Source organism: Lampris incognitus, chromosome 9 (genome assembly GCF_029633865.1).
Source record: "Lampris incognitus isolate fLamInc1 chromosome 9, fLamInc1.hap2, whole genome shotgun sequence".
Taxonomy (NCBI): domain Eukaryota; kingdom Metazoa; phylum Chordata; class Actinopteri; order Lampriformes; family Lampridae; genus Lampris; species Lampris incognitus.
Window position 1 is genome coordinate 8,080,015 of NC_079219.1, and position 25,098 is coordinate 8,105,112.

At 44.7% G+C, this 25,098-nt stretch overlaps 1 protein-coding gene across 1 annotated transcript in view; it reads right to left on the reverse strand.

The window, feature by feature from the left end:
* Positions 1-584: 584 nt before the first annotated feature.
* The window catches only part of LOC130118030 (zinc finger protein 420-like), a 44,742-nt gene continuing 20,228 nt past the window's right edge, over positions 585-25,098 (reverse strand). Inside the window, exons 3-10 of the mRNA XM_056286329.1 lie at positions 21,648-22,920; positions 20,850-21,070; positions 20,286-20,465; positions 16,096-16,190; positions 11,641-11,735; positions 5,665-5,813; positions 5,103-5,390; positions 585-1,652 (exon numbers count right to left, since the gene is read on the reverse strand). Of these exons, the coding sequence (XP_056142304.1) occupies positions 1,056-1,652; positions 5,103-5,390; positions 5,665-5,813; positions 11,641-11,735; positions 16,096-16,190; positions 20,286-20,465; positions 20,850-21,070; positions 21,648-22,920 (2,898 nt within the window). The 3' untranslated portion in view covers positions 585-1,055. The remainder of the gene's footprint in view (positions 1,653-5,102; positions 5,391-5,664; positions 5,814-11,640; positions 11,736-16,095; positions 16,191-20,285; positions 20,466-20,849; positions 21,071-21,647; positions 22,921-25,098) is intronic.

The following is a 25,098-nucleotide window of genomic DNA, read 5'->3' on the forward strand; positions in this document are numbered from 1 at the left end:
TGTGTGTTTATCCAAACCTCCCTGTCAGCAATCGTTGGGTGGGAGACAGTCATAAAACTGCGCTTTTGGAAACCTATTACGGGCTACTGCAGCGCCTGCGAAAGTTATCGCGCTACACCTCTTCCCATTCAGGCACAAATAGGATCATTATTTTTGATTACTACACAGTGATAGTAGGATCATTTCACAACACCGCTTGCCACCGCACAACGCCTCGCTTCAGCTAAATCATCATAAATACCACGGCCACCCAGTTATTATTGTATGTGATTACAACACAAAACCAATCTGTAACTTAACGCCCGGCATATTATAGAAATATAACTTGTCAATCTACAGAGGACAGGGGCGCACACACATTTCTTATTCGCGCTGCCTTTCCCTGCGGTTTGTGTAGTTCAAGAGCCTCTAGAAGTGAGTGTCTCTCTCTCTCCAGAAAACCCGACATTGTTTATGTCAGGAGCCAGCAGTGGCAATTCACAGGAGGGTCTATAAAGCCCTTTCTATCTGACGGCAGACGGGGCCAGTGCCCCCGTGTCACCCTCCTGATAAAATGACGGAAACTCCAGAACGTGAAAGCTGAATCGTTTTATTTGAACGAAAGCAGAGCACATCTCATGGGACACCTGTGGTGCGATCCTAATAAAAGGGTTTGTAAATACACATCTATGTACAATCAAGTGACAATTCAACAATCTGCTTTTCAATCAGTTTGAAAGATACATGTGGGAAATGCATTCTGCTTTCCTCGACATTTAACCCGTGAACCATGTCTGTAAATCTGAAGTCTGTGCTTTACAATTTGGCTATTGAAATTCTCCTAACTGCACCCGTGGTCATCATCCTTCAAAGATTTATCACCATACTGAAGAACATCTTACTTCAAACTGGCTGAGGAATCCATCAAACTATATATAAACACAGAAATAATTCTCAATGTCTTAGCGTCTGATCATTGGCTTCTTACTCTAGCAACAGGCGTTGTTTTCTATTGATCCTTAAAACGACTGTTCTAGATCTTTCTCTTCCCCATCTCCCTTTTACCCTGTTTTTTTTCATATTGTCTCCTCCACAATAAACTCTAAGGCGTGATGGGGCGACTGGTTTGTCTCCACCATGGTTATGTCGCTGCCATCCATGCTGATTGTAGGAACAGCAATGGCCTGACCTCCGAGGACCGAGGGAGGCAGGATGACCACTTGAGAGGAGCCCTCCATGGCGCCAAACTGGTCCGACGGGATCATGACCGTCTCAGTGCCGGCATCCCCCTGGAGCACGTAGATGGTCTGCACGGTGCCGGTCTCTCCCTCTGCTGTGGCAGCTAGAGATGTCAGCACCTTGGCCCCCTCCAGCACCTTCTGGACCTGGGCGGCCTGGGCGGCCTCGGCAGCCTGCTTCTCGGCGTCTGGCGGCAGGTCACCGTGGAGCCGGAGGTGCTTGTCCAGGTTGGAGCGCGAGCGGAAGGCAGAGGGGCAGTGGGGGCAGGGGTACGGTTTCTCGCCGCTGTGAGTACGGGCGTGCTCAGTGAGGCGGGCAGCCACGCTGAAACTCTTGCCGCACACCCAGCAGCAGAAGGGCCGCAGGCCGCTGTGGATGCGCTCGTGGTCCTGCAGGTGGGGCAGCTGACGGAAACGCTTGCCACAGGTGGTGCACTGGCGGATGGGCGGAGGGAGAAGGACCAAGATGAAGGACAACAGAGGGTGGGAGACAAGGGAGGCATGCAAAGAGAACAGAAAAGGGGGTGGAGAGAAAATGTGATATTATGTTTATGTCAGTGCCTTTCACCTACGGCAAATAATATTCTGAGACCTCTGTTTCTATTTTTCTGCAGAAGCAGCACTTCTAGCGGGACGCAGGAGGAGCAGAAAAACGAGCTTTGGGGAAAGAGAGGGGGGAGAGAGATATAGAAAGCAATAAAAGAGACAAAAGTGAGTAAGAGAGAGTATGATCAGCTACACTGGGGACTTGTCACAGACGCGGGCGTTACTTGTGAACTTGCAAGTATTTCTCTACAGAGTATTCACTTTTACATTTCCATAGTATTTGCCTGCCAGCCCGACATTAGCGCTTTGCTAGCTCCCACCTGACTGCAGACAATGAGCCACCAGAAACTAATGAATCCTGACTCACTGTAGCTCAGCAGGAAAACCCAAGTATTAATACACCCGGGTTATGCTGGGCTGATTCTCACTGGGGAACCGAGAAATCTGTTGGCAGTGTGACTGTGTCAACGTCTGAATAATTTCTGCTTGAATATACGTGCTCATTTTCTGATGCCTGAGTGACACCACTTCTTTATGTACTCGGCAAATATAGATCCTCATTCAAGATTGCTCACTGTGTATTTGCTTTGAATTAAAATTCATCCTCACCGCCTCTACCTTTGTGTTTGAGGTGCGAGTCCCCTTGAACCGCAGTCCGCAACAAGTATATATAGACAAGCCTCAAGCAAAACTACATTATTCAAATCAATTTCTGAACTCTCCCGTGCTACGTGTAAGGGACTCGGTGGGTCTTTGGTTGAAGTGCTGCCCAGTCAAAAGAGTGGCAGAGAAAGAGCAGCAGAGGAGTCCCAGAATAGTAACAACCACAGAGGGAGGCTGACAGGCCCTAACTCAGCCCCTGTCATTAATCACAGGTACACGGGGAGGGAGGAAACACCCGCAGGACATACACTGCACACATAGCCACGGTCCGGAACAGGAGAGGGCTACGGCTCGGAACAAGTGCGACTATAGTGAGATAGGGGGATGGGAAGGTGAAGCGGAGCTAGAGTTTATTTCATTTAAGTCAATTCAATTTTATTTGTATAAATTTTTTTTTTATATAGTTGAGTACTGCTGTTTCACACATGACATAACCATGCGCTGGGGCTGAATGGTGCCAAAAAAAATTGAACTTTTGAATATTCTAGTTTTTTTGTAGTATGTATTGTAAAAAATTAAAGATTAAATAGCGGCATAATTTCACCAGATAAATGCAGATTTTAAATTTAGAAGCTCCATATTAAATGAATGTATCACTCTAGATAGGGTGATTTGAGAGGGGCGAGTAAGGCAGTTGTCCAAGTAGTCATTAAATTACAGCCCGACCGATAAATCGAGATGTAGGTATTATCGTCTGATATGAACTAACTGCAGATAAATCGGTATCAGCTATACGGCCGATGAATAACCATTAAAAATGAATCAGGAGAGATGGAAGATTGTCGTTGCGTAGTTTGCAACTCCACTGTTGGGAACACGCGTGTTCAGAATGCCACAAATCACAACAATCAGCTGACCCAAGCAGAGTCGAGCAGAGTTGACCGCAGTGAAGTTAGTTTTAGGGCGGATCTTCGACAGATGTTCGCTCTGGATTCAGCGGTTTCCCCAGTGGTTAAGAGCGAGTGCTCTGAGGTTAGGTAACTGTCCTCTTACTGCCAACACTGGCTGAAACTGAGTAAGAAGAAGCCGCCGGATCCGGGGTGTATGTCTGTCGAATATCCAACTTAAAACCAACTTAGCTGTGGTGAAGAATAGCCCACAACGGAGATCATCTCTGTTCATGGTAAATTAATAACTGTCATGTGAAATACGTTACTTAATAATAAATATCTCCCATCACTTCTCCTCTTGACTGTAGGTTTATTATGAACCGGTGTGGCAGTTCTAGCAGGTAAACAAACAGGGGTCCTATCATTTCTCCCTCATCACTTCTAAAACCTCTCTGGCAACATCGTGTACAGCAGCTTATAGCGCTGTCCACTGCTACATAAGGTTAGCCACAAAGCTAGCTAATGCCATGTTTATCAGTGCAAAACCGCTAACGTTAATGAGCGGTTAAACTACAGCACTTGACTTATTCTGCCTAAATGAAGCAATGGTGAATATTTCTGCAACTCGCATGTCTGTACAGTCAGTGCATTGGAAATTATTAAACCAGAGGGGACATGTAAATAAACTTTATTAAACCAGAGGGGACATGTAAATAAACTTGAGCTGAACAAGTACCCAACATGGCTTGGTAGCCAAACAAAGCTATCTAGCTTCTCTTTCAAACATGCAGTGTGAAAGCCCAAAGTCGCAAGTTCTTGTAGCAGACAGTCGCACAGTATTAGATGCATTCAACAGCAGCGTTTACTCTTGATCAGTGTATCACTTTACTGCATAGTTTGAGATGGGTTAGGATTAGAGTTAGGTACTATCCATGAAACTAAAACAAGTTTATTTTTAAACTGGAGTACATCATGTTATCTTGGTGAGGACTCTTAAATAACTACACATAACAAATATTAGGGAAAATGTTTATGTTGGGCGCCCGAGTAGCGTGGCAGTCTATTCCGTTGCCTACCAACAAGGGGGTCCCTGGATCGAATCCCCGTGTTACCTCCGGTTTGGTCGGGCATCTCTACAGACACAATTGGCCGTGTCTGCGGGAACTGGGAAATAGCGTGATCCTCCCACGCGCTAGGTCCCCCTGGTGAAATTCCTCACTGTCAGGTGAAAAGAAGCGGCTGGTAACGCCACATGTATCGGAGGAGGCATGTGGTAGTCTGCAGCCCTCCCCGGATCGGCAGAGGGGGTGGAGCAGCGACCGGGACGGCTCGGAAGAGAGGGGTAATTGGCCGGATACAATTGAGGAGAAAAGCCCCCGCCCCCAAAAAAATAAAATAAAATAAATGTTTATGTTATGCGTTTTTTTAGGGGGGGGGGGATATCGGCCGATATATCATTATTGGATTTTTAAATCATCAAATACTGAAATCGGTATCAGTCTTAAAAATCCTATATCAGTCAGGCTCTACATTAAACCAGAGTAAACAATATATTTGTCAGATGCACTAGAATATTTTTCTTCAAGAGGAGTCACAATAAAGCAAACCTTGCCAGATTTTTTGTTTTTTTATCAAGCAGTAAGAATCTTAGCCTAACATAGCAGGTGGGCCCTAATTGCTTTATATTGCATGCTTTGCAATGTGACTATTGCACCTGTGTATAGCGAATGTGATTCTGAAACAATGTTATTCAGTCTTACCATGCAGTTTGACAGGTTAACATACACACCATCATACACACACGCTCACACAAAAACATAGCCATGCTCAACCCGTCTCTACTCACCTCGAAAGGTCTCTCATCAGTGTGTGTCCTCATGTGGACGTTGAAGGTTGAGGTGTACGCAAACTCCTTATGGCAGATCTGGCAGCAGAAGCGAGGTCGGCCTTTGGTTTTGGTTGGCAAGCCTTGGATGTGGGATACTACATGCTGCTCAAGGGTGGTGTTACACGCAAACCGCCGGCGGCAAGAAATTACAGGGCACTTGAGTGGCGTCTGGCCTGTGTGGGACAACCGATGGAGGTCCAGGCCCTCCTGGGTCATGCAGCGATGGCCGCATAAGTCGCACTCAATCTGAAGGAGACACAAGGTAATACAGCAGGGGGAAAGGGAAGGAAGGAAGACAGGAGGAGGGAATTAGAATACAAAAGAAAGGGGATGAAAATGAAAGGAAAAGTTAAAATGCTTAATCTTTTCTTGATGGAATTAAAAAGCTTACTCTTGTCTTGACAGCTTGCTTCAATTCAATTCAAACACGTGCATTGTTCCCTCAGAATCCATCTGGGATGGATTTAAGTGGTAAAATCTGACCAGACAAACACCCTCCATATTCCAACCCTCTCCTCACCTGACCAGTGCTGCGTCCTCGTCCCTGACCTCGTCCCCGGCCGGCATTCTTCTCTTCATCAGTGGTTGGGCAGCGCTGCAGGTGGATGTCCAACACCGACTGGTTCACAAACTGAGCTGAGCAGTGGGGACATGTGGCGGGCTCCTTGTCTGAGATGGAAGTAAACCAGGGTTCGACATTAACAATGGCCCAATGGCCCATGGCCATAAAAAGTTACTCTGTGGCCACCATATATCCCCAGTAGGTGGCCCCCTGTGGCCACCAAGTCAAGATTAAATTAATTTTTTTTAAAAACATCGCCCTTCGCAAACGCAACGTCACAGTTCCACAAACATCCCGATTCATTCGTGCCTTTTAATTCAACATTCTACAAAAACAGCTAACAATAACTTAATTTTACTCGTCGCCGGCTAGCTGCCAATACGTCAGGGCTGCTGAAATATGGGTTTACTAAGCCTAACGTTACTCAAGTTGCGAACACAATCCCTACAGAAGAACCAGAAACACAAAAGGTGGACTATGACAAAACGGAATGGCAACGAAAATTTAGGAGTGAATGGAAGCAAGAGTTTAAGTGGCTAGAATATGACACATCTAAGGACGTAACGTGATGTGGTGTGCTGCCAGTTTCCTCAACAAGCCGAGAAGTCTAGCTCATTTTCATCGGAAACAATGCCTTCAGGAAACACCACATCAAATTTCATGGAAAAAGTGGAAAACACTTAAGGTGCACAGTTGCACACCTTGCAGTTACATCGCCTGAAAATACACCCATGGGCAGACAAATACGTCAAATGAGGAGTGAATAACGGGAGAAAATGATTAAAAATGTCAACATTGCATACTATGCTGTACGCAAGGCTCAGCGTTTTTGGTTTTTTACCAATTTTCACCGAAAAATACCCAGATTTTTTTAAAAGGAACAGATCGGTTTAAACTGATTTTCACATGGATTTTATGTTTCCACGGATCCAAAAGTTGTTCCTGTTAGTGTGAGGTTATGTAACAGTGTCCTCTTGTGGCGAAATTCAGCATGCTGGATGGCTTTGAAAAATAAAAGCTGAAAATGCTGAGCTCTAATGGTGTTAACGTTGTTGTCGGCAACTTTACTGCTGTAGATTCATTCCCCACATCTACAGTGACATCTGGGAACCAACACTGGAGAAGCTGTACTAAGCCCACTATATTTCGGTTCTTGCCGATTATAATTCTACTGCTTTTTGTAATGTTTTTATTGCACATGACCTACGCCGGGACAATGCTGGGAGGGAGGGAGCAAGCAAGCGAGAGAGTGTATGAGGCAGATGGATGCGAAAAAGACTGAACTGAGACTGTGAGGGAATATATGTACCCGTATGTTTACAAAAACTTGAGTTTTCAATTTAAATAATTATTAAAAAAAATGTCATTCTGCCCATGTATTTTGACAATTTTGGCTACAGTTAGAAGTATGTGTTATAGGTTTTCTACTGCTTTTTGTAATGTTTTTATTGCAGACATGACTGACAGGCACAATGCTGGGAGGGAGGGAGCGAGAGAGAGCGTGTATGAGGCATAGGCAAGGGGGGCGGTGCGAAAAAGAGACTGAACTAAGAGACAGAGACTATGTATGTATGTTTACAAATGAACTTGAGTTTTCAATTTAAATAAATAGTTATATATATTTTCATTTGTTGATGTCTTTTCGTTTGTTGATGTGTCACAGTGTTAAGTTGTGTTAAATTGCCTTTTGTGTGTTTTTACATTTGGGTCATCAAAAATGTACTTTGGCCACCAAATTTAGGGGCTTGGTGGCCCATGGGGCCAGTGCTTAAAAATATTAGCATCTACCCCTGTAAACACAGTGTCTGTCATGTTTTTTGGATAGGTAATTCATAATACCAGGTGTGGGTTGAGGACAAACTCTGCTATATAGTATCAGAAACCCCATATTTGCACATTTTTCCTGTTTGTGAAATTGTTAGGTTTTTGTTTTTTTTCTATTCTGTACAGATAATACATTTCACTCCCTAAATTCCTTTACTTTTTTTACCAACTGGATATTCTTAGATGCAAAATACAATGAGACTGCTACTCTTTGATCCTGAGAATGATCCTGAATGAGAAAGACCCTGAGATGGCCTGGCAGCCTGTCCAGGGTGTCTACCCGCCTGCCGCTCAATGACTGCTGGGATAGGCTCCAGCATCCCGCAACCCTGAGAGCAGGATAAGCGGTTTGGATATTGAATGGAAAAAAGAAAAAAGAAAGAAGAATGAATGTTACTCTTTGTTCTGCAACTTGAAAATGCCATGTTACGTCCATTGTGTTTTTTAGTCAAAATCCTACCAAGTCAATTTCCTTGTGTATTTGGTTAATGGTTTAAAACTTGATTACTTTGCAGTGCTCATATCCAGCTGGTTTCAGCTAGATGACTGCTAATAGTAATGCTAATGTTGTTGCAGCAATAGTAATGCTAGTATGCAACTGGCTGCTGAAGCAAATGTTACCAAAAGTTGAGCTACTACTACTACTTTCGGCTGCTCCCGTTAGGGGTCGCCACAGCGGATCATCCGTTTCCATTTCTTCCTGTCTTCTGCGTCTTCCTCTGTCACACCAGCCACCTGCATGTCTTCCCTCACCACATCCATAAACCTCCTCTTTGGCCTTCCTCTTCTCCTCTTCCCTGGCAGCTCCATATTCAGCATCCTTCTCCCAATATACTCAGCATCTCTCCTCCACACATGTCCAAGCCATCTCAATCTTGCCTCTCTTGCTTTGTCTCCAAACCGTCCAACCTGAGCGGTCCCTCTAATATAATCGTTCCTAATCCTGTCCTTCTTCGTTACTCCCAGTGAAAATCTTAGCATCTTCAACTCTGCCACCTCCAGCTCCGCCTCCTGTCTTTTCGTCAGTGCCACTGTCTCCAAACCATATAACATAGCTGGTCTCACAACCATCTTGTAAACTTTCCCTTTAACTCTTGCTGGTACCCTTCTGTCGCAAATCACTCCTGACACACTTCTCCACCCACTCCAACCTGCCTGCACTCTCTTTTTCACCTCTCTACTGCACTCCCCGTTACTTTGGACAGTTGACCCCAAGTATTTAAATTCAGATGTCTTTGTCACCTCCACTCCTTGCATCCTGACCATTCCACTGTCCTCTCTCTCATTCACGCATAGGTATTCCGTCTTGCTCCTACTGACTTTCATTCCTCTTCTCTCCAGTGCACACCTCCACCTCTCCAGGCTCTCCTCAACCTGCACCCTACTCTCGCTACAGATCACAATGTCATCCGCGAACATCATCGTCCATGGAGACTCCTGCCTGATCTTGTCCGTCAACCTGTCCATCACCATTGCAAACAAGAAAGGGCTAAGAGCCGATCCTTGATGTAATCCCACCTCCACCTTGAACCCATCTGTCATTCCAACCGCACACCTCACCATTGTCACACTTCCCTCATACGTATCCTGCACCACTCCTACATACTTCTCTGCAACTCCTGACTTCCTCATACAATACCACACCTCCTCTCTCGGCACTCTGTCATAAGCTTTCTCTAAATCTACAAAGACACAATGCAACTCTTTCTGGCCTTCTCTATACTTCTCCATCAACATTCTCAAAGCAAACATCGCATCTGTGGTGCTCTTTCGTGGCATGAAACCATACTGCTGCTCGCTGATCGTCACCTCTCCTCTTAACCTAGCTTCTATTACTCTTTCCCAAATCTTCATGCTGTGGCTGATCAACTTTATACCTCTGTAGTTGTTACAGTTCTGCACATCGCCCTTGTTCTTGAAAATCGGTACCAGTATGCTTCTTCTCCACTCCTCAGGCATCCTCTCACTTTCCAGGATTGTGTTAAACAATCTAGTTAGAAACTCCACTGCCATCTCTCCTAAACATCTCCATGCCTCCACAGGTATGTCATCAGGACCAACTGCCTTTCCATTCTTCATCCTCTTCATAGCTGCCCTCACTTCCTCCTTGCTAATCTGCTGAACTTCCTGATTCACTATCCCTACATCATCCAACCTTCTCTCTCTCTCATTTTCTTCATTCATCAGCCCCTCAAAGTACTCCTTCCACCTTCTTAGCACACTCTCCTCGCTTGTCAGCACATTTCCATCTCTATCCTTGATCGCCCTAACTTGCTGCACATCCTTTGCAGCTTGGTCCCTCTGTCTAGCCAATCGGTACAAGTCCTTTTCTCCTTCCTTAGTGTCTAATCTGTCATACAACTCACCATACGCCTTTGCCTTTGCCTTTGCCACCTCTTTCTTTGCTTTACGCTGCATCTCCTTGTACTCCTGTCTACTTTCTTCATCTCTCTGACTATCCCAGTTCTTCTTTGCCAACCTCTTCTTCTGTATACTTTGCTGTACTTCCTCATTCCACCACCAAGTCTCCTTGTCTTCCTTCCTCTGTCCTGATGACACACCAAGTACCTTCCTAGCTGTCTCCCTCACTATTTCTGCAGTGGTTTTCCAGCCATCTGGCAACTCTTCACTACCACCCAGTGCCTGTCTTAACTCCTGCCTGAACTCCACACAACAGTCTTCCTTCTTCAACTTCCACCATTTGATCTTCGGCTGTGTCTTCACTCGCTTCCTCTTCTTGGTCTCCAAAGTCATCCTACAGACCACCATCCGATGCTGCCTGGCTACGCTCTCCCCTGTCACCACCTTGCAGTCTCCAATCCCTTTTAGATGGTGCCTTCTACATAAGATATAGTCCACCTGTGTGCACTTTCCTCCACTCTTGTACGTCACCCTGTGTTCCTCCCTCTTCTTGAAATATGTATTCACCACAGCCATTTCCATCCTTTTCGCAAAATCGACCACCATCTGTCCATCTGTTACCAAAAGTTGAGCCACAGCCAAAATTTCTGCAGCAACAAACCTGAAAATAAATAGACTGTGGTCATTATAGGCTAGAATTTTTCTGTTCCTATAAAGTTAATGGGTTTTCACAGACTGGTTTCTTGAGTTGCTTGCAGTGAGAAAGAGCAGTGAAAGAGTTAGACTCATCACAAGCATGGCAATGTATCTACAACCAAGGTTTATGCTGTTTTAGCCAAATTCACACTTAGGAAGGCGCCTTGGAAGAGCAGGCAGGGAAACAGTTATCTGCACTAATGGTTCATCAGTCATCCAAAAGATCAAGGCAAAATTTTGTAGCCTGCTTACCATCTGTAGCCATCCAAATGTGGTTTATCCACTCTACTCCCCTATGGGACCCTCCGTTTAGACCTTTAACATGTGCGATCTAAGCTTTTGGCCCTTGACTGATCAATGGATCAATCTCTCCAATCATCTCTCTCAAGAGGAGCTGCCTATCTCTGACCCATGATGCAAACTGCCTCTTCAGGCCAGGCTAATGAGGTTGCCCTGACAGCACCCCACCTGATTAAGATCAAGCATCAACGTGTTGACCTAATTCATTTCCCTCCACCCTCCATTCCAGATGGAACACAAATCAATGGGAATTCATTGACCTAATGTATCCAAGGGACAATGCACACATAACATGGAGATATATGTTTGTAAATAAACAAGGTAGGCCACCCGGGGAAGCTGAAAAGAGCATTTATTGCTGACTTTGCTTTAATCAATAGCAATTTGCTGCAAGCTGAATTGATGAGAGCATCATACGTAATAGCTTTCCATTAGAAATGAGAATGTAGGGTTGTATCTGGATTCCTGACATGTGGATCACATCTGGTTTTCTCTTTAATAGCCCTCGACGCATTTGTGCACTCTCACGGACAAAGAGCAAAGAGCAAACTCATGCAAGAGGGGAGAAAATAATCACAGATAAAGACAGAATATGGAATGCAGAACACAAACTGCAGTAAAACAAAGGCTCAGTGACACACAGGAACAAACAGCAGGACTCTAACATTGAAAACTGGTGTGTATCCTGCCCATACAGAGATATGAGCATGTGACGTATGGGTGTGAAAGACTACATTTACAGTGAACTCTGACCTTGGTGAGTGAGGGAGTGCATGTCCAGCTCCTTCCTGCGTTTGAAGGTCATTCCGCACATTCGGCAGTGGAATGGATGGCTCGTGTGGAGCAGTCTGTAAACAAACATGACGCACGCACACACACACACATTCCAACAGGATTAAGTTGATAAACTGTATATCTTTCTATGTGCTGTTATTAAATTTACATTTTCTCATTTAAAAGACACGTTTTACACAAAGAAACTTACTTGAGAGTCAGCAAATGGCAGATAGTACATTTGTGTGTCAACCTACAGGCATCTTGGAGTACCGAACAGTAATCTAAAGCCAAGACTGCATGTCATTTCAAACGCAATCAGTATAAGTGTGTGATGGGTAGAGTCTAGACCATGGGTCTCAAACTCGCGGCCCGCAGGACGTTATTTTGTGGCCCCCTACTTGACATCAAAGTTTAGTGTTAGTGCGGCCCGCGCTTGCCCTGGGCTTTTATTTTTCACTTATGAGCTACCATAGCGCAGGCTCATGACAGCTTCCGGTGTCGCGTTTGTTGTCAAGTCATGGTGCATTCCCGTTATGTTGGAAGTTGTAAATTGGAACGACTCGGATTTCAGACTTCCAGTTGAAATGTCCAACTCGGAGCTCAGAAAGTCCGACTTCCGAGCACAACTTGAACGCACCATAATGGGCAGCGCGAATTAGCAACGGTTGAAACTTGGTTGAAACTTGATTCCAGAGCGACACCAAGTGGAAGGAAAATATGTCCTGTCAGCAAGCCCCAGTTATGTCTTTCTCAAAACCTGCCGTGAAGAGAAAAGTTGGTGACGAGCACAGACAATTTCAGGAAAAGTGGGAGACGGCATATTTTTTTGTTGAGCACAGAGGCAGCCCGACGTGTCTTATATGCACCGAGAAAGTTACGGTGCACAAGGAATACAACATCAGATGTCATTACTCGACTAGACATGCTGATGAGTATACAAAATACCAGGGAGATGAGAGAGAGAAACGGGTCGCCAATCTTAAAACATGTTTACTGAAGCGACAAGATTTCTTCAAGAAAGCTAGCAAAGATAATGATGCAGCAGTCGAAGCTAGCTACGTGGTGAGTGAGATGATTGCTAAGTCGGGAAAGCCATTCAAAGAAGGGGAGTTTGTTAAAAAGTGCATGTTACAGGCTGGAAGTATAGTCTGTCCGGAAAAGAAGGGTCAGTTTAGCAATATCAGCCTTTCAGCCAACACAGTGGCAGAGCGCATTTCTGACCTGTCAGGTAACATATATGACCAACTGCGTGAGAAAGCCAAACGTTTCTGTGCATACTCAGTTGCTCTTGATGAGAGCACAGACATCATTGACACTGCGCAGCTCGCAAACTATGTCCGTGGTGTTGACGACAGTTTTGAAGTGATGGAGGAGTTGCTCACAGTGATTCCAGTGCATGGCCAGACCACCTCTCAGGAGATATTCCGCCAGCTGTGTGATGCCATTGTGGATGCGGGTTTGCCATGGAAGAGGTTTGCTGGAATAACAACCGACGGAGCGCCATCAATGACAGGGAGGCGAAATGGAGTGGTGGCACTTGTTCAAAAAAAACTGGAAGAGGAGGGTGTGGAGGAGGCCATTGCTCTGCACTGCATTATCCATCAGCAGGCCCTTTGCAGCAAATGCCTTAAGTTTGACAATGTGATGTCTTTCGTTGTGAAATGCATCAACCATATCAGATCCAGGGGTTTAAAGCACCAGGTGTTCCGCGCCTTTTTGGAGGACATAGAGTCAGCATATGAGGATGTGCTCTACTTCACTGAGGTACGTTGGCTCAGCAGGGGAAACGTCTTGAAGAGGTTTTTTGAGTTGAGAGCAGAATTGAAAGCCTTCATGGAGAAGGCTGGGATGGCTGTTCCTGTGCTAAGTGATCCCAAATGGCTCATGGACTTAGCTTTCCTTGTTGACATCACACATGAGCTGAATGTACTGAACAAGAAATTACAAAACCAGGGGCAGCTTGTCAGTGCTGCCTATGACAACGTGAGATCATTCTCCACAAAACTTGTGTTATGGAAAGCCCAGGTCTCTCAGACAAACCTCTGCCATTTCCCAGCATGCAAGGCACTCATGGATGCAGGCACACCATTCAGTGGTGAGAAGTATGCTGATGCCATTGTGAAGCTACAGGAGCAATTTGATCACAGGTTTGCAGAGTTCAAGACACACAGAGCCACTTTTCAAATTTTTGCTGACCCCTTCTCCTTTGATGTGCAAGATGCCCCTCCTGTGCTTCAAATAAGCTCATTGACCTGCACTGCAGGTCAATGAGCTTATTTGATAGCTTGTTTGTTTTTGTTGTTTTGTTTTGTTTTTTTTAGCTTATTAGCTTATTAGTATTCCATCTTGTCATAACAGAACCTGGTGTCCCCTTTTTATCTCACACTGTTCGTTTTTGTTCCTGCACTTGCACTGTTACCTGTCTTGTTTTGATCCCCTGTATATATATATAAAAAAAAAGATTGAGAACATTGGATCGGTTGTATTTTTTTTTTTTTTTAATACTTGCGGCCCAGCCTCACCCAAACTCTACCTCCAGTGGCCCCCAGGTAAGTTGAGTTTGAGACCCCTGGTCTAGACCATCAATAGTGACACAAGTAATAGGGAATTCAAAATACCAATTAGCTGACCAAAGCCACAGATCAGCATCAGTCGTGCTTAGGGCCATATATATGTATATATTAAGTCAGGCCTGGAAAAGAGAAGGTTTCAGGCCTTACTTGAATAAAGTAAGCAAAATGGACCTAGAGCTCGGGCTTTTTGAAATAAACACAGACAGCAGCCTTACAGCGGTAGATCTAACAGGGCGCGCAGGAGTGTACATCATGTTAATATGGGTTCGCAGGCAAGTCGGTAAGTCATTGCAGTTCTTGAACTGCCCGGAAAGCTAACAGCAGGGTTTGAACTTCATGCAGGCAGCAACCAGGAATGACTGTGAGAGACACACAAGAGTGTGTGCAATAAAGGTGAGACGTGTGCTTCTCGTGCCAGGTTGAAAACAAAGTGTGCAGCATTATTCTGGAATCCATGCAGCAGTTGGCTTGCACAGGCTGAGACCAGCGAGAGGTGCACTACCAAACCGTTAATACACACAAATATAGCAATCGCACTACAATTTGTGCACCTGGCATTAAAAGCCTCAGCATAAGTACACTTTAATCTCTGATAAAGAAGAACATAACCACGTTTTAGCAAAAAGCTGCCGAGCTGCATGTCATCTGTTATGGGGATTACTAAAACCAATATGCTCAGCTGTGCATTAGGTTAAATGAGGGGTATTCTCTAGGTGTTAAACAGCTGGAGATAGAATACTAACAGTTAACTGGGGGAGAGAGACTCAGAACATAAAAGACTATCCATTGCATAATGTTACTCTGGATACAGCGTTGAGGGAGGAGGGGAGAGGTAGTAGGATGTTTTCAGCTAACATTTTATCATTGCTGTGCATCCTGTAATGTAAAGACAATGCATGTTGGTTGGAAAGCCATTCACTACTCAGCATATACAGAGACTATGGTTAAGTTAATGAAACACGATGCTAAAAAATACAAACCACTTATGTTTTATATACGGCACACTGCAACAGGTAATGGATTTTTTCAGCACTTCACTCTGCATAAAGTCTCTTGGTGCAGGATGCTTCAAGTTGTGTGCAGGAGCACCTCAAAACCTATATGGGGAGGCCAGCTTCTCTTATATGGCGATGATAAGAAATAAATATTTAAGGGACAGCTGACCCCAAGGCTGCTGGGAAAATTAAAATTTCAGTTGGGGTCATCTCTCCACCAAGCTAAATGTCCTCCGATAAGTGAGTGTATGTGTGTGCAACACAGTTAATATATACACACGGACTACCTCAGCTTTTCCTCAACTACTGACAGAGTGGTGCTTAAAAGGATAATGGTTCATTGGCTGTCCAAGCATGCTGACAATGGTTCTAGGGTCAGTGATGAGTCCGTCGTATCACATCACCTCTCTCACCGGCCAAGGCCACCACACCCACCTACATACCTTCCCCTTCCTTACCCAGGTACAGCAGGATGCAGCTCGTAACGGTTTTTTCTTCCATATCATGATCATCTTAATTTACTGGGCCTCCGCCTGTCAATCATCTGTGGCTGGGCTCAAGGGCGCCCCGACATCTCAGGCAGTGTGTTTACTACATAGCTTAAAGACCTTGCTCAGTGGTCAAACATAGCTCAGCTACTGCAGCTCCTGGCTAGGGGAAGGAGCCTTATCTAAATCCTGTCCTGGGCTCTGCTTGGAGCAGTAATTTTAATGTAGTTACACCTGTAAATAAGGTTGGAATTTGGGACGTGGACAGTTTCTGCTCTATAAGGAAGTGGGTGAGAGCGAGGTGCAGCACTATCTCTGTTAAATCGGGTCAAATAAAATGTGCTCAAACAGTGACTATCATAAAAATATTTTTACTTGTGATGGTTGAGCTGATCCTCGGAGTTGAATCGTGAGGGGCATTGAGGACAAGGGAAGAGATGGGTGGCTTCTTCACTGTCCAAACTGCATACCTGCGGAGAGAGAATTCACACAACACCCCAAGTTAGAAAAAAAGCATTTCCCAGTAAATTATGCAAAAAAAGTTAACCGTTTCACATTTCTGAAGCCATGGATAATCTTAAAATGATGCACTCTGTACAAAATGTGACAGAAGAAAACCACTTTATTTTATCATTGTATTCTTTAAAAGTTGTATTCTTACAATCAATTTGTTCCCTGCATTTAACTCATCCTATTGTATAGGAGCAGTGGGCAGCTGCAGCGCCCGGGGACCAACTCCATTTCTTCTTTCCATTACCTTGGTCAGGGGCACAGGCAGGAGTATTAACCCTACCATGTATGTCTTTTTTGATGGTGGGGGGAAACCAGAACACCCACAGGAAACCCATGCAGACACGGGAAGAACATGCAAACTCCACACAGAAAGGACCTGGGACGGCCTGTGGTACGAACCCAGGACCTTCTTGCCGTGAGGCAACAGTGCTAACCACTAGGCCCCCGTGCCACCCACATCCATACCCATCACTTTTTAAGCAAAGCATATTGTGAGATTTAGAAATTGGAAATCATCTTCAGATTATTTTACTCTCAAACCCCTACAACTACCAGAAACAGAATCATTTCAGTTAGAACTGGTGTATTCTAGGGGAGTCCGGGTAGCGTACCAGTCTATTCCGTTGCCTACCAACACGGGGATCTCTGGTTCGAATCCCCACATTACAGGCTTGGTCGGGCGTCCGTACAGACTAAATTGGCCATGTCTGCGAGTGGGAAGCTGGATGTGGGTATGTGTCCTGGTCACTGCACTGGCGCCTCCTTAGGTCGGTCGGGCGCCTGTTCAGGGGGTGGGGGGGTGGAGGGGGAATAGCATGATCCTCCCACATGTTACATCCCCCTGGCAAAACTCCTGTCAGGTGAAAAGAAGCGGCTGGCGACTCCATATGTATCCGAGGAGGCATATGGTAGTCTGCAGCCCTCTCCGGGTCGACAGAGGTGGTGGAGCACCGCCCGGGACAGCTCAGAAGAGTGGGGTAATTGGCCGGGTACAACTGGGGAGAAAAAGGGGGAACCCCCCCCTCAAAAAAAACTGGTGAATTCTATCTAGCATTTCTCCCCCCAGAATACATATAGTGTATTGCCCGGAACCCCAATAAGCGGCCCATGGGCCAGGTCCAGCCCGCAAGAGCCAAATGTCTGGCCTGCACCGACCCATTGCACTAATGCACCTGTCATAACATGTGAAATAAAGTGCACAACATGTGACATAAAGTGCATGCTGCTCCACTTTATTTTGACCTCACCCCACACCGTACACTTGACCTATGCCACAGAGCGCGCGTAGATGTTAAGATGTACTCCGCACTCTCTACGGTCCTTGACTAGACAGAGCCACTCACTAGTGAGGTCACAGATAATTGATAACTGTCCTAAACTAAGAACATGGCCTACGCGAAAAAGCACAAAGTCAACCAGGAAAATCGTCAGTTCAAATGTGACTGGAGTGGACAGATCAGTTTTGTTTGATTTTACCAGACCACGCCAATGCCAAGCCAACATGCTTGATATGCGTGCAGACCGTAGCTGTCTGCACAGCAGATCATCTCAAGCGGCACTTCAACACTATGCATGCTGCCAGTTTAAATGCCAACTACTCTACAAAATCAGATCACCGCAAACAAAAAATAGCAAATATGATAACAACATACAACATCGGGAAAAGAGAGTGGAACAGCTGCATCATTGCATATTTCATGGAACCTGCTAAAACTAAAAAGCCATTTGCTAACGCTGAGTTGATTAAAACATGTGCAATTGATATGGCTGGTGAAGTTTTAAGTCATGATGAGAAAAACAAGAAAATGATTGAGCAGCTATTAAAGCAGGTGCCATTGTCGGCTTAAATGGCAACAAGAAGAGTAGGACTTTTAGTGGAGGAGTGTTTTTCAATCTACTCATCGATTTGAAGAAAGCAGAAGCCATATCACTAGTCATACACTCGTCCTGTGACCGAACCAATATGGAAGAACTATCTGTGTTCAGAATTTTTTTTTAATGGGAAGACCTTTCGGGAAGAGCTACTTTTGCTTGCTTCCTCTGCCTGGGCCCACAACTTGAGAACAACGGCTTGGATGTGAGTGAAATTGTGTCCGTTGTCACCGATGGGGCTCTGTCAATGGCGGGACAACATAAGGACTTGCTTGGTAAGCAGGCTTGCCGCTGTTAACCTAGCACTCTTAGCATTTCATTGCTTCATTTCACTGCTTCATTTAATTTAATTTCATTATTTACAAATCAGTGTTGTGTGCTAAACTGTGTGGGGAAACGAAAGAGTCGATGGATACTGTGATGAGACTGGTAAATTTCGTTCACGAAGAGTTCTAGTCTGCAACATCGCTTTTTCAGAACATTGCTGGAAGAAATGTCAGCGGAACACAAGGATCTTTTGCTGCATAATGATGTTTGCTGGCTGAGCAAAGGCCATGTGCTGAGGGTGTGCGACCTGCGCGATGAGTTTAGGTCATTTTTATCCAGACTGCAGAGCCAAAAAGCCCAAAAATATCAGCGGTTTTTAAGTGACAATAAGGTGATGGCATATGTTATTTTTTGTGTGCCATCGTGTCTCATCTAAATCACCTTAATCTGCAATTACAAGGCAAGAACCACACCGTTGTAGACATGTGCGAGGCGGTTGAAGCTTTCCGATCGAAGCTGAACCTTTTGGGGAGAGACATTCACCGGAGCAAGTTGTACTTTCCATGTCTGCAGCAGCATTGTGAGAAGAATGACATGCGGGAAGATCCAGCGATGAAGGATTTCGTGATGAGCCTGGCAGAAAACTTCATTTGAAAGCTCTGCTAAACTCTCAGGTGACATCCTCCTCTTCCTGAGGCAGCCATTCTCCATTTCGGCTGACGGCCAGTGGACCGCAGGGGCCAAAAGGCTGGTACCTTCCATGATGAGGCAACTCTTCAGCTGGAGGTCTTGGAGATGGGAACATCTGATTTGCTCAAAGCACAACACAAGCTGAGTTGTGCGTTGAGGTGAGTGACGACGTGGTTCCCCAAGCTCAATTCAAAAATATGTGAGCTATTACAATGCCCCTACTCACAATTATCCCCTACACATAGATATGTGAGTCATCGTTTTCTTCAATGAACTCTATCAAGAACCAGGGAAGAAACAGTCTCTCCAAAGCACATCTTCACCCAGTGCCTCTGGCTTGCCACAACAGAATACAGGCCCAACATCAGAAGGATTGCCTCATCCTCTCACTCTCACTTCTCTCACTAATTGGGGAATGAACATCCATTTTTGTCTGTAATTAAATGGTTGATTTTGAACTTATTTTGTTTCAAGAGTGCTTTTTTTTTCTTGTGTGACCCTCAACACAGGCTTTAAGAATCCCAGGCCTAAATTATTACTACTACCACCACTACTAAAACTACTAATACTACTACTACTAATAATAATAATAATTGTAATAGCAGCAACAACAACACCTGCACATAAAACAACTTTTGCTAGCGCACTGGGGGAACAAACCGATGTTTTGGCCCTTGTCTTGGCATGCATGGCATGATTTGGCCCTTGGGAAAAACTAATTGGGGAACCCTGCTGTACCGTATTGTATTTTGGAAACTAATGCCCCTTTTCTACTGCATAGTACTGCCTCGACTCAACTCAACTCTACTTGCTTTTTTTTGGTTTTCCATTGGGCGAAAGTTAGGGAAAGTACCTGGTACCAGGTACATTTTTTGGTACCACCTCTGTCGAGGTTCCAAGTGAGCTGAGCCGATACTAAAAGGTGACGTGAAAATACCACTATAAATAAATGAATAAAATAAAATAAATAAAATATAATATAAATATATGTATGTTTATTTATATTTACTTAAATATAAATAAAATACTAGTCAACACGCCCACAAATGATCAGCGGGGCTTCGCCATGAGGGCATACTATCTGTGGTCGAAAACGAAATCCCAAAGCGAGTAGAATCGAATAGAGTAGAGTCGAGTTGAGCCAGTACCATGCAGTGGAAAAGGGGCATAAGTTTTGAAGCTGCGATTGTCCTTTAGCGTGCAGAGGTTTCTACAGATCTTACCGGTTTGCGTCCACGCTTGCGTCGAGGCTGTGTTGATGTGTGCGTGTGTTGGTGTCTCTTCAAGGTGGCTGCCTGAGAGAAGTTCTTGCCGCACACGTCACAGTTGAAAGGCCTGTCGCCAGTGTGGATCATGCTGTGGCGCAGCAGGCTCTGGGAGTTGGTAAACGCCTTTGAGCACACCTTCACAACAACAATAATCTGGATTAGCGCTTCCGTTTCCTGTTTTTACACGATGCACTGAAGTCGCCATTTTAACCGTGCCTGTTGAGGGAATAAATAAAGTTGTTTGACTGACTTGCTCTCGCTAAAATTATCAAAAATGGCCCAGTGTATAGAGCACAATGTCATAACAGACTCAGTTTAAAGAAAGGAAAATCTTTTAAATAAAATGAGAGCAGGGCTCTGTCAAATCATGCAGCCCCATACGTCTGCCACAGCGTCTAACCTACTTCAAAGTATCCCATCATGCCTTCCATGTCACCTGCATGACATCCATTACATCTGCATCAAACGAATTATCCCCCAAGATAGAATACAGTTGTCTGATCAAATTCGAAATTCAACCTTGCATGTGAAGAGCTTCTCCCCAGTGTGGCTGAAGACGTGGGTGCGTAGGAAGACACGTCGAGTGAAGGTTTTGCCACAATAGGGGCAAACATGGGGTAGCGGAGTTCGAGCCCAGTCCTGCAACAGCTTGGCAGGGGGAGGGAGGTTAGTAGGGCCTGAGTCAATTACAGTGCTCCCCTCTGACTCCTCCTTGTTGGAGCCTGTTCCCTTGTCATTATCTAAGAAGATGAAAATCATATATAATTAAGGTCATGAAGTTTATGAGGAAGTTCTATTATCATCATCAATATATTTACGCAGAAATGCTCTCCATTTTGGGGGGTCCTTATGCCTTGAATAAATTCCAGAAAATTGCATCAATCCAATTTTTGGTACCCTCATACCATTTGAAATCTATGTTAAAATACTCGCCTTACCAGAGAATTTTTTTTTTAGCCATGTGTCTTTCATTGCATTATATTATCTGTTTTGTTCCATATTGTCTTTTAATTTTATGTAGTGCACCGAAACCTAGGGCTGGGTGATATTAAGTCAAATATCACAATACTTTTGACTGAATATCTCGATGTTGACAATGTGACGGTAATCAAAATTAAAGACAATATCTAGTCTCATATAACAATATCAATATAATATTGATATTGTCCAGCTCTAAATGAGACTTTGGTCTCAGTTGGGATTCCCTGCATAAATAAAAGGCATGTTTAAATAAAAATGGCCAAGACATATTGAGCTAGTGAGAAATTATTTCAGTTTTTTTGCCGATTTTTAGGGGAATTTAATTATTCCACTTACCTTTGAGCAAATTAATGTTGCCGATTCGGCTCCTCTTAGGTTGAGGACACCCTAATTCACTGGAGGAGGAGGAAGGGGAAAGAAGCCTTTTCGTAGTCTGTGATGTGTCCTCAGGAGGAGTGGTGGTGCCATCAACCACAACCTCAGCTCCATCCACTGCTTCGGTCCCTGGGTTAGAGCGGTGTAGCCGGCGATGATACAAGTACTGGGTGGTGTTCATGAAGTCCTTACCACACTGGGAGCAGTGGTGGAGGGCCTCCTGCAGACCGTGCTTGCTCTTACGATGGATGGCCAGCCCTTCCTCGCTGTTAAAGCTTTCACCACACTGGGTGCACAGGAACATCTCAGGCTTGGTGAAGCTAGAGGTGGAGGAGGAGGAAGTAGCATCCTGCCCCTCCATGGTATCGATCTGAGAATCCTCCTCTGATGTCATCGTAGCTTCCCCCATCTCCTTCTCCTCACCTTTTTGCCGGTGCTGCTTGCGGTGATAGAGAAAGAGAGTAGTGTTAAGGAAGCTCTCCCCACACACAAAGCAGCGGTGCAGGGCTTCCTCCAGTCCATGCTGGGACTTGCGATGAGCCACCAACTCGGACACCAGGCCAAAGCTTGAGCCACAGTCTACACACAGGAGCACAGGTTCTGGCTTGGACTTTTTGTTGGCCCCTCTCCTCCTGGAGGGAGACGAATCCTCAGGCTCTTCACAGGTCGAAGCGGCGCTACGCTCAGAAATGGGGGGGTCTGAGCTCTGAGCTGAAGATGTTTCTGTGGGAGGCTCTACAGACGTCTCAGCGGGCGGCTCTACAGATGTCTCAGTGGGCGGTTCTACAGACATCGCAGCAGGAGGCTCTTCAACAGATTGGGACCGGGCCTCCTCCTCAGCTGTGGTTTGACCCACTTCCTCTACATGCTCTGGGGATCCAGCCTCATCTGGGTCCGGTTCCAACATGGCCTCTACTTCTGGAACGGGTTGTTGATCAGTTTCTGGCTCAGGTCTAGGATCTCCTTCTAATGTGGTTGCAGAGTTAGACTGAAGACAGGAACCCTCTCTGCGATGTTGTTGCCAAAGGTCCAGGGTCTTGAAAAGCTCATCGCAGTCCCCACACTGGTAGAGGATTCGGGGCTGGTCTGATGATGAAGAGGACCTGGTGCCAGTTGCAGCCTGCTTGGTTGCAACCGGTGCTTTCCTGGGCGACAAAGACCTTAGAACCTTCGTCTGGATCTGTGGGGCCACAACAATCCCCGAAGGAGTTAAAAGGTGGCCTAGAAACTGTTGCTGCAAAAATAAAAAGAAAGAACAGAAAGAAAAAGAAAAAAAGCGTTAATATTTAGAGAAAAAAAAAAGCAGGACATGCAGAGACAACTTTCAATGATCCACTTGTCATTTGCTTTTTTGTCTTGCACACAAAAGAATCTGCCCCTTGTAATACTGAGCAGAACTTTGCTCTTAATCACACAGCTCCTGTGTAATTGGTTTAAGTCAATTCAACCTAGAGGAGTGTATTTCCGTTTTTTGTTTTTTTTACTGGCAGCTGAGAAATGAGAATCTAGTGTTGGTGGGGCAGAGGTCAATGGGGAGCAGCATGTGTTTAAAGCAGAAGTTCCTCTGAGGCAGGGCACCAGACAGAGCAGATAAAACCCCACCCTAGCCGATAAATATCAAAGGGCTATCAGGGTTCAACGGGTCACTCTGTGGGGTTTCACATCCCTTCTCTTCATCTGTTTGGATGATAAAAACAGAAGACAGTGTCCAGGTTGGGTTTAAGAGACCTTTAGCTTCTGAAACTCCTTCATCCAGGGTAAAATTTGATGTGCCTTGCATGATAACTGCAAACCTTTGTTTCAGCATTCTGGTATGAGCTTGTTGAAGACCACATTGGCTGAATAAGACGTGTTTGCTATTAGCACCAAGCAGAGAACAAAAAAACAAACAAACATAATTCTATTTAAATTCAAAAAGGTTTGCTTTAATTGTGCTGCTAATGTATAATATTTTCTTTGGACATGTTGAGAAACAAGGTTTGCTTCATCTGTTGATTGGCTGAATGGGATCATAAAACTGTGCGGTTTTAATGATGCTGACAGCTGAATTATCTGACGTAGTTAAAACCATTGCTGAATTCCTAAACCATTATTGGAGGCCCTAAGATGGTGTCACACTCTATGTATGTATTTTTAGCATTTTCATAAGGGTTTTTTTGCAGATAGAGGATGAGTCACTCCACTCCGAAAAAAGAATTGGCAGAGACGGTGGATTTGTTCAGTCAGAGCAGGGTGCACTTCTACTGATCCTAACCACTGATCATGCCAACTTAAGCTTACAGAAGGACACTCAAATATTGCATGTTGGCACACAAATTCAATAAAAATGAAATGGCCTTGAATTTTAGACACGATATCAAGTTTTAATATAGGTGAGCGCAGCATTTTTGCAATAATTTACATTAATGGTACTTGGCGTTCCATCTTAAAGGAAAAATTCACCAATTTTAAACCTTGCACCTGTCTGTCTATCTGCGAGAGGAATAGCACATGAAAAACAGCTGCAGTAGTTCCCAATCATTTCTCCATCTCAGGAGTGGCAGTGAAAGTTACATGTTGTGAAGTCAGTTGGCAGCTGGGAAAACTACAGCCGAGCAGGGTTTCTCAAAACAACACATACTCATTCTCTTCACTAAGCTACGTTTCCGATGGTGGAAATGACGTCCCACAACACTAACACAGAGGATTTTATGGACGACGATATAGAGGCTTATTTGCAATGCATTCTTGTATGTGCAGGTGTTGTGGGAAAGACTCTGAACAGGAAAACACTGATTTCTCAGTCAGTATAGTATACAGTGAGGACTACTGCTCCGTTACATTACTCATCAATACTGATTGCACACACACAAAACCATCAGTGAAATTTCCTTTTAATGGTAAGAGAGAGAATTATTAAGTGTGCATAACACGCTTGAGAGCTACCTGGTTATTAACGCGATAAACCATCACTTCTAATTTCTTTCCTTATAATTACAGGGCTCTGAATCAATAAAAATGGGAAGGAAGATGATTTGTTGTCTTTATGCATGCTCAATACTCCAGGTAAGGAAATCACAGAAAGTTAAATCAGTTCATCTGGACACAACGTTTATTGACAGAAAGATTTCACCACTCATCTAAGTGACCTCTTCGGTCTCAACTGACTGCAGGTATCCCCATCCGTATAAACAATACAGTGGCATAAAGACCAAAAACAACGATCAGTTTCATATGCAAATTGCCATGACTGTTAATGGTCCTCTCAATAAACGTTGTGTCCAGATGAACTGATTCAACTTTCTGTGATTTTCTCACTTGGATTATTGAGCATGTATGAAGACACTGACCAAGTGTGTCTATTCCTGAAGCCGTGTCTTCAGTCCACATACTTCATATAAAGGGGGCAGTATTGCAGACAGAGGCATAGGTG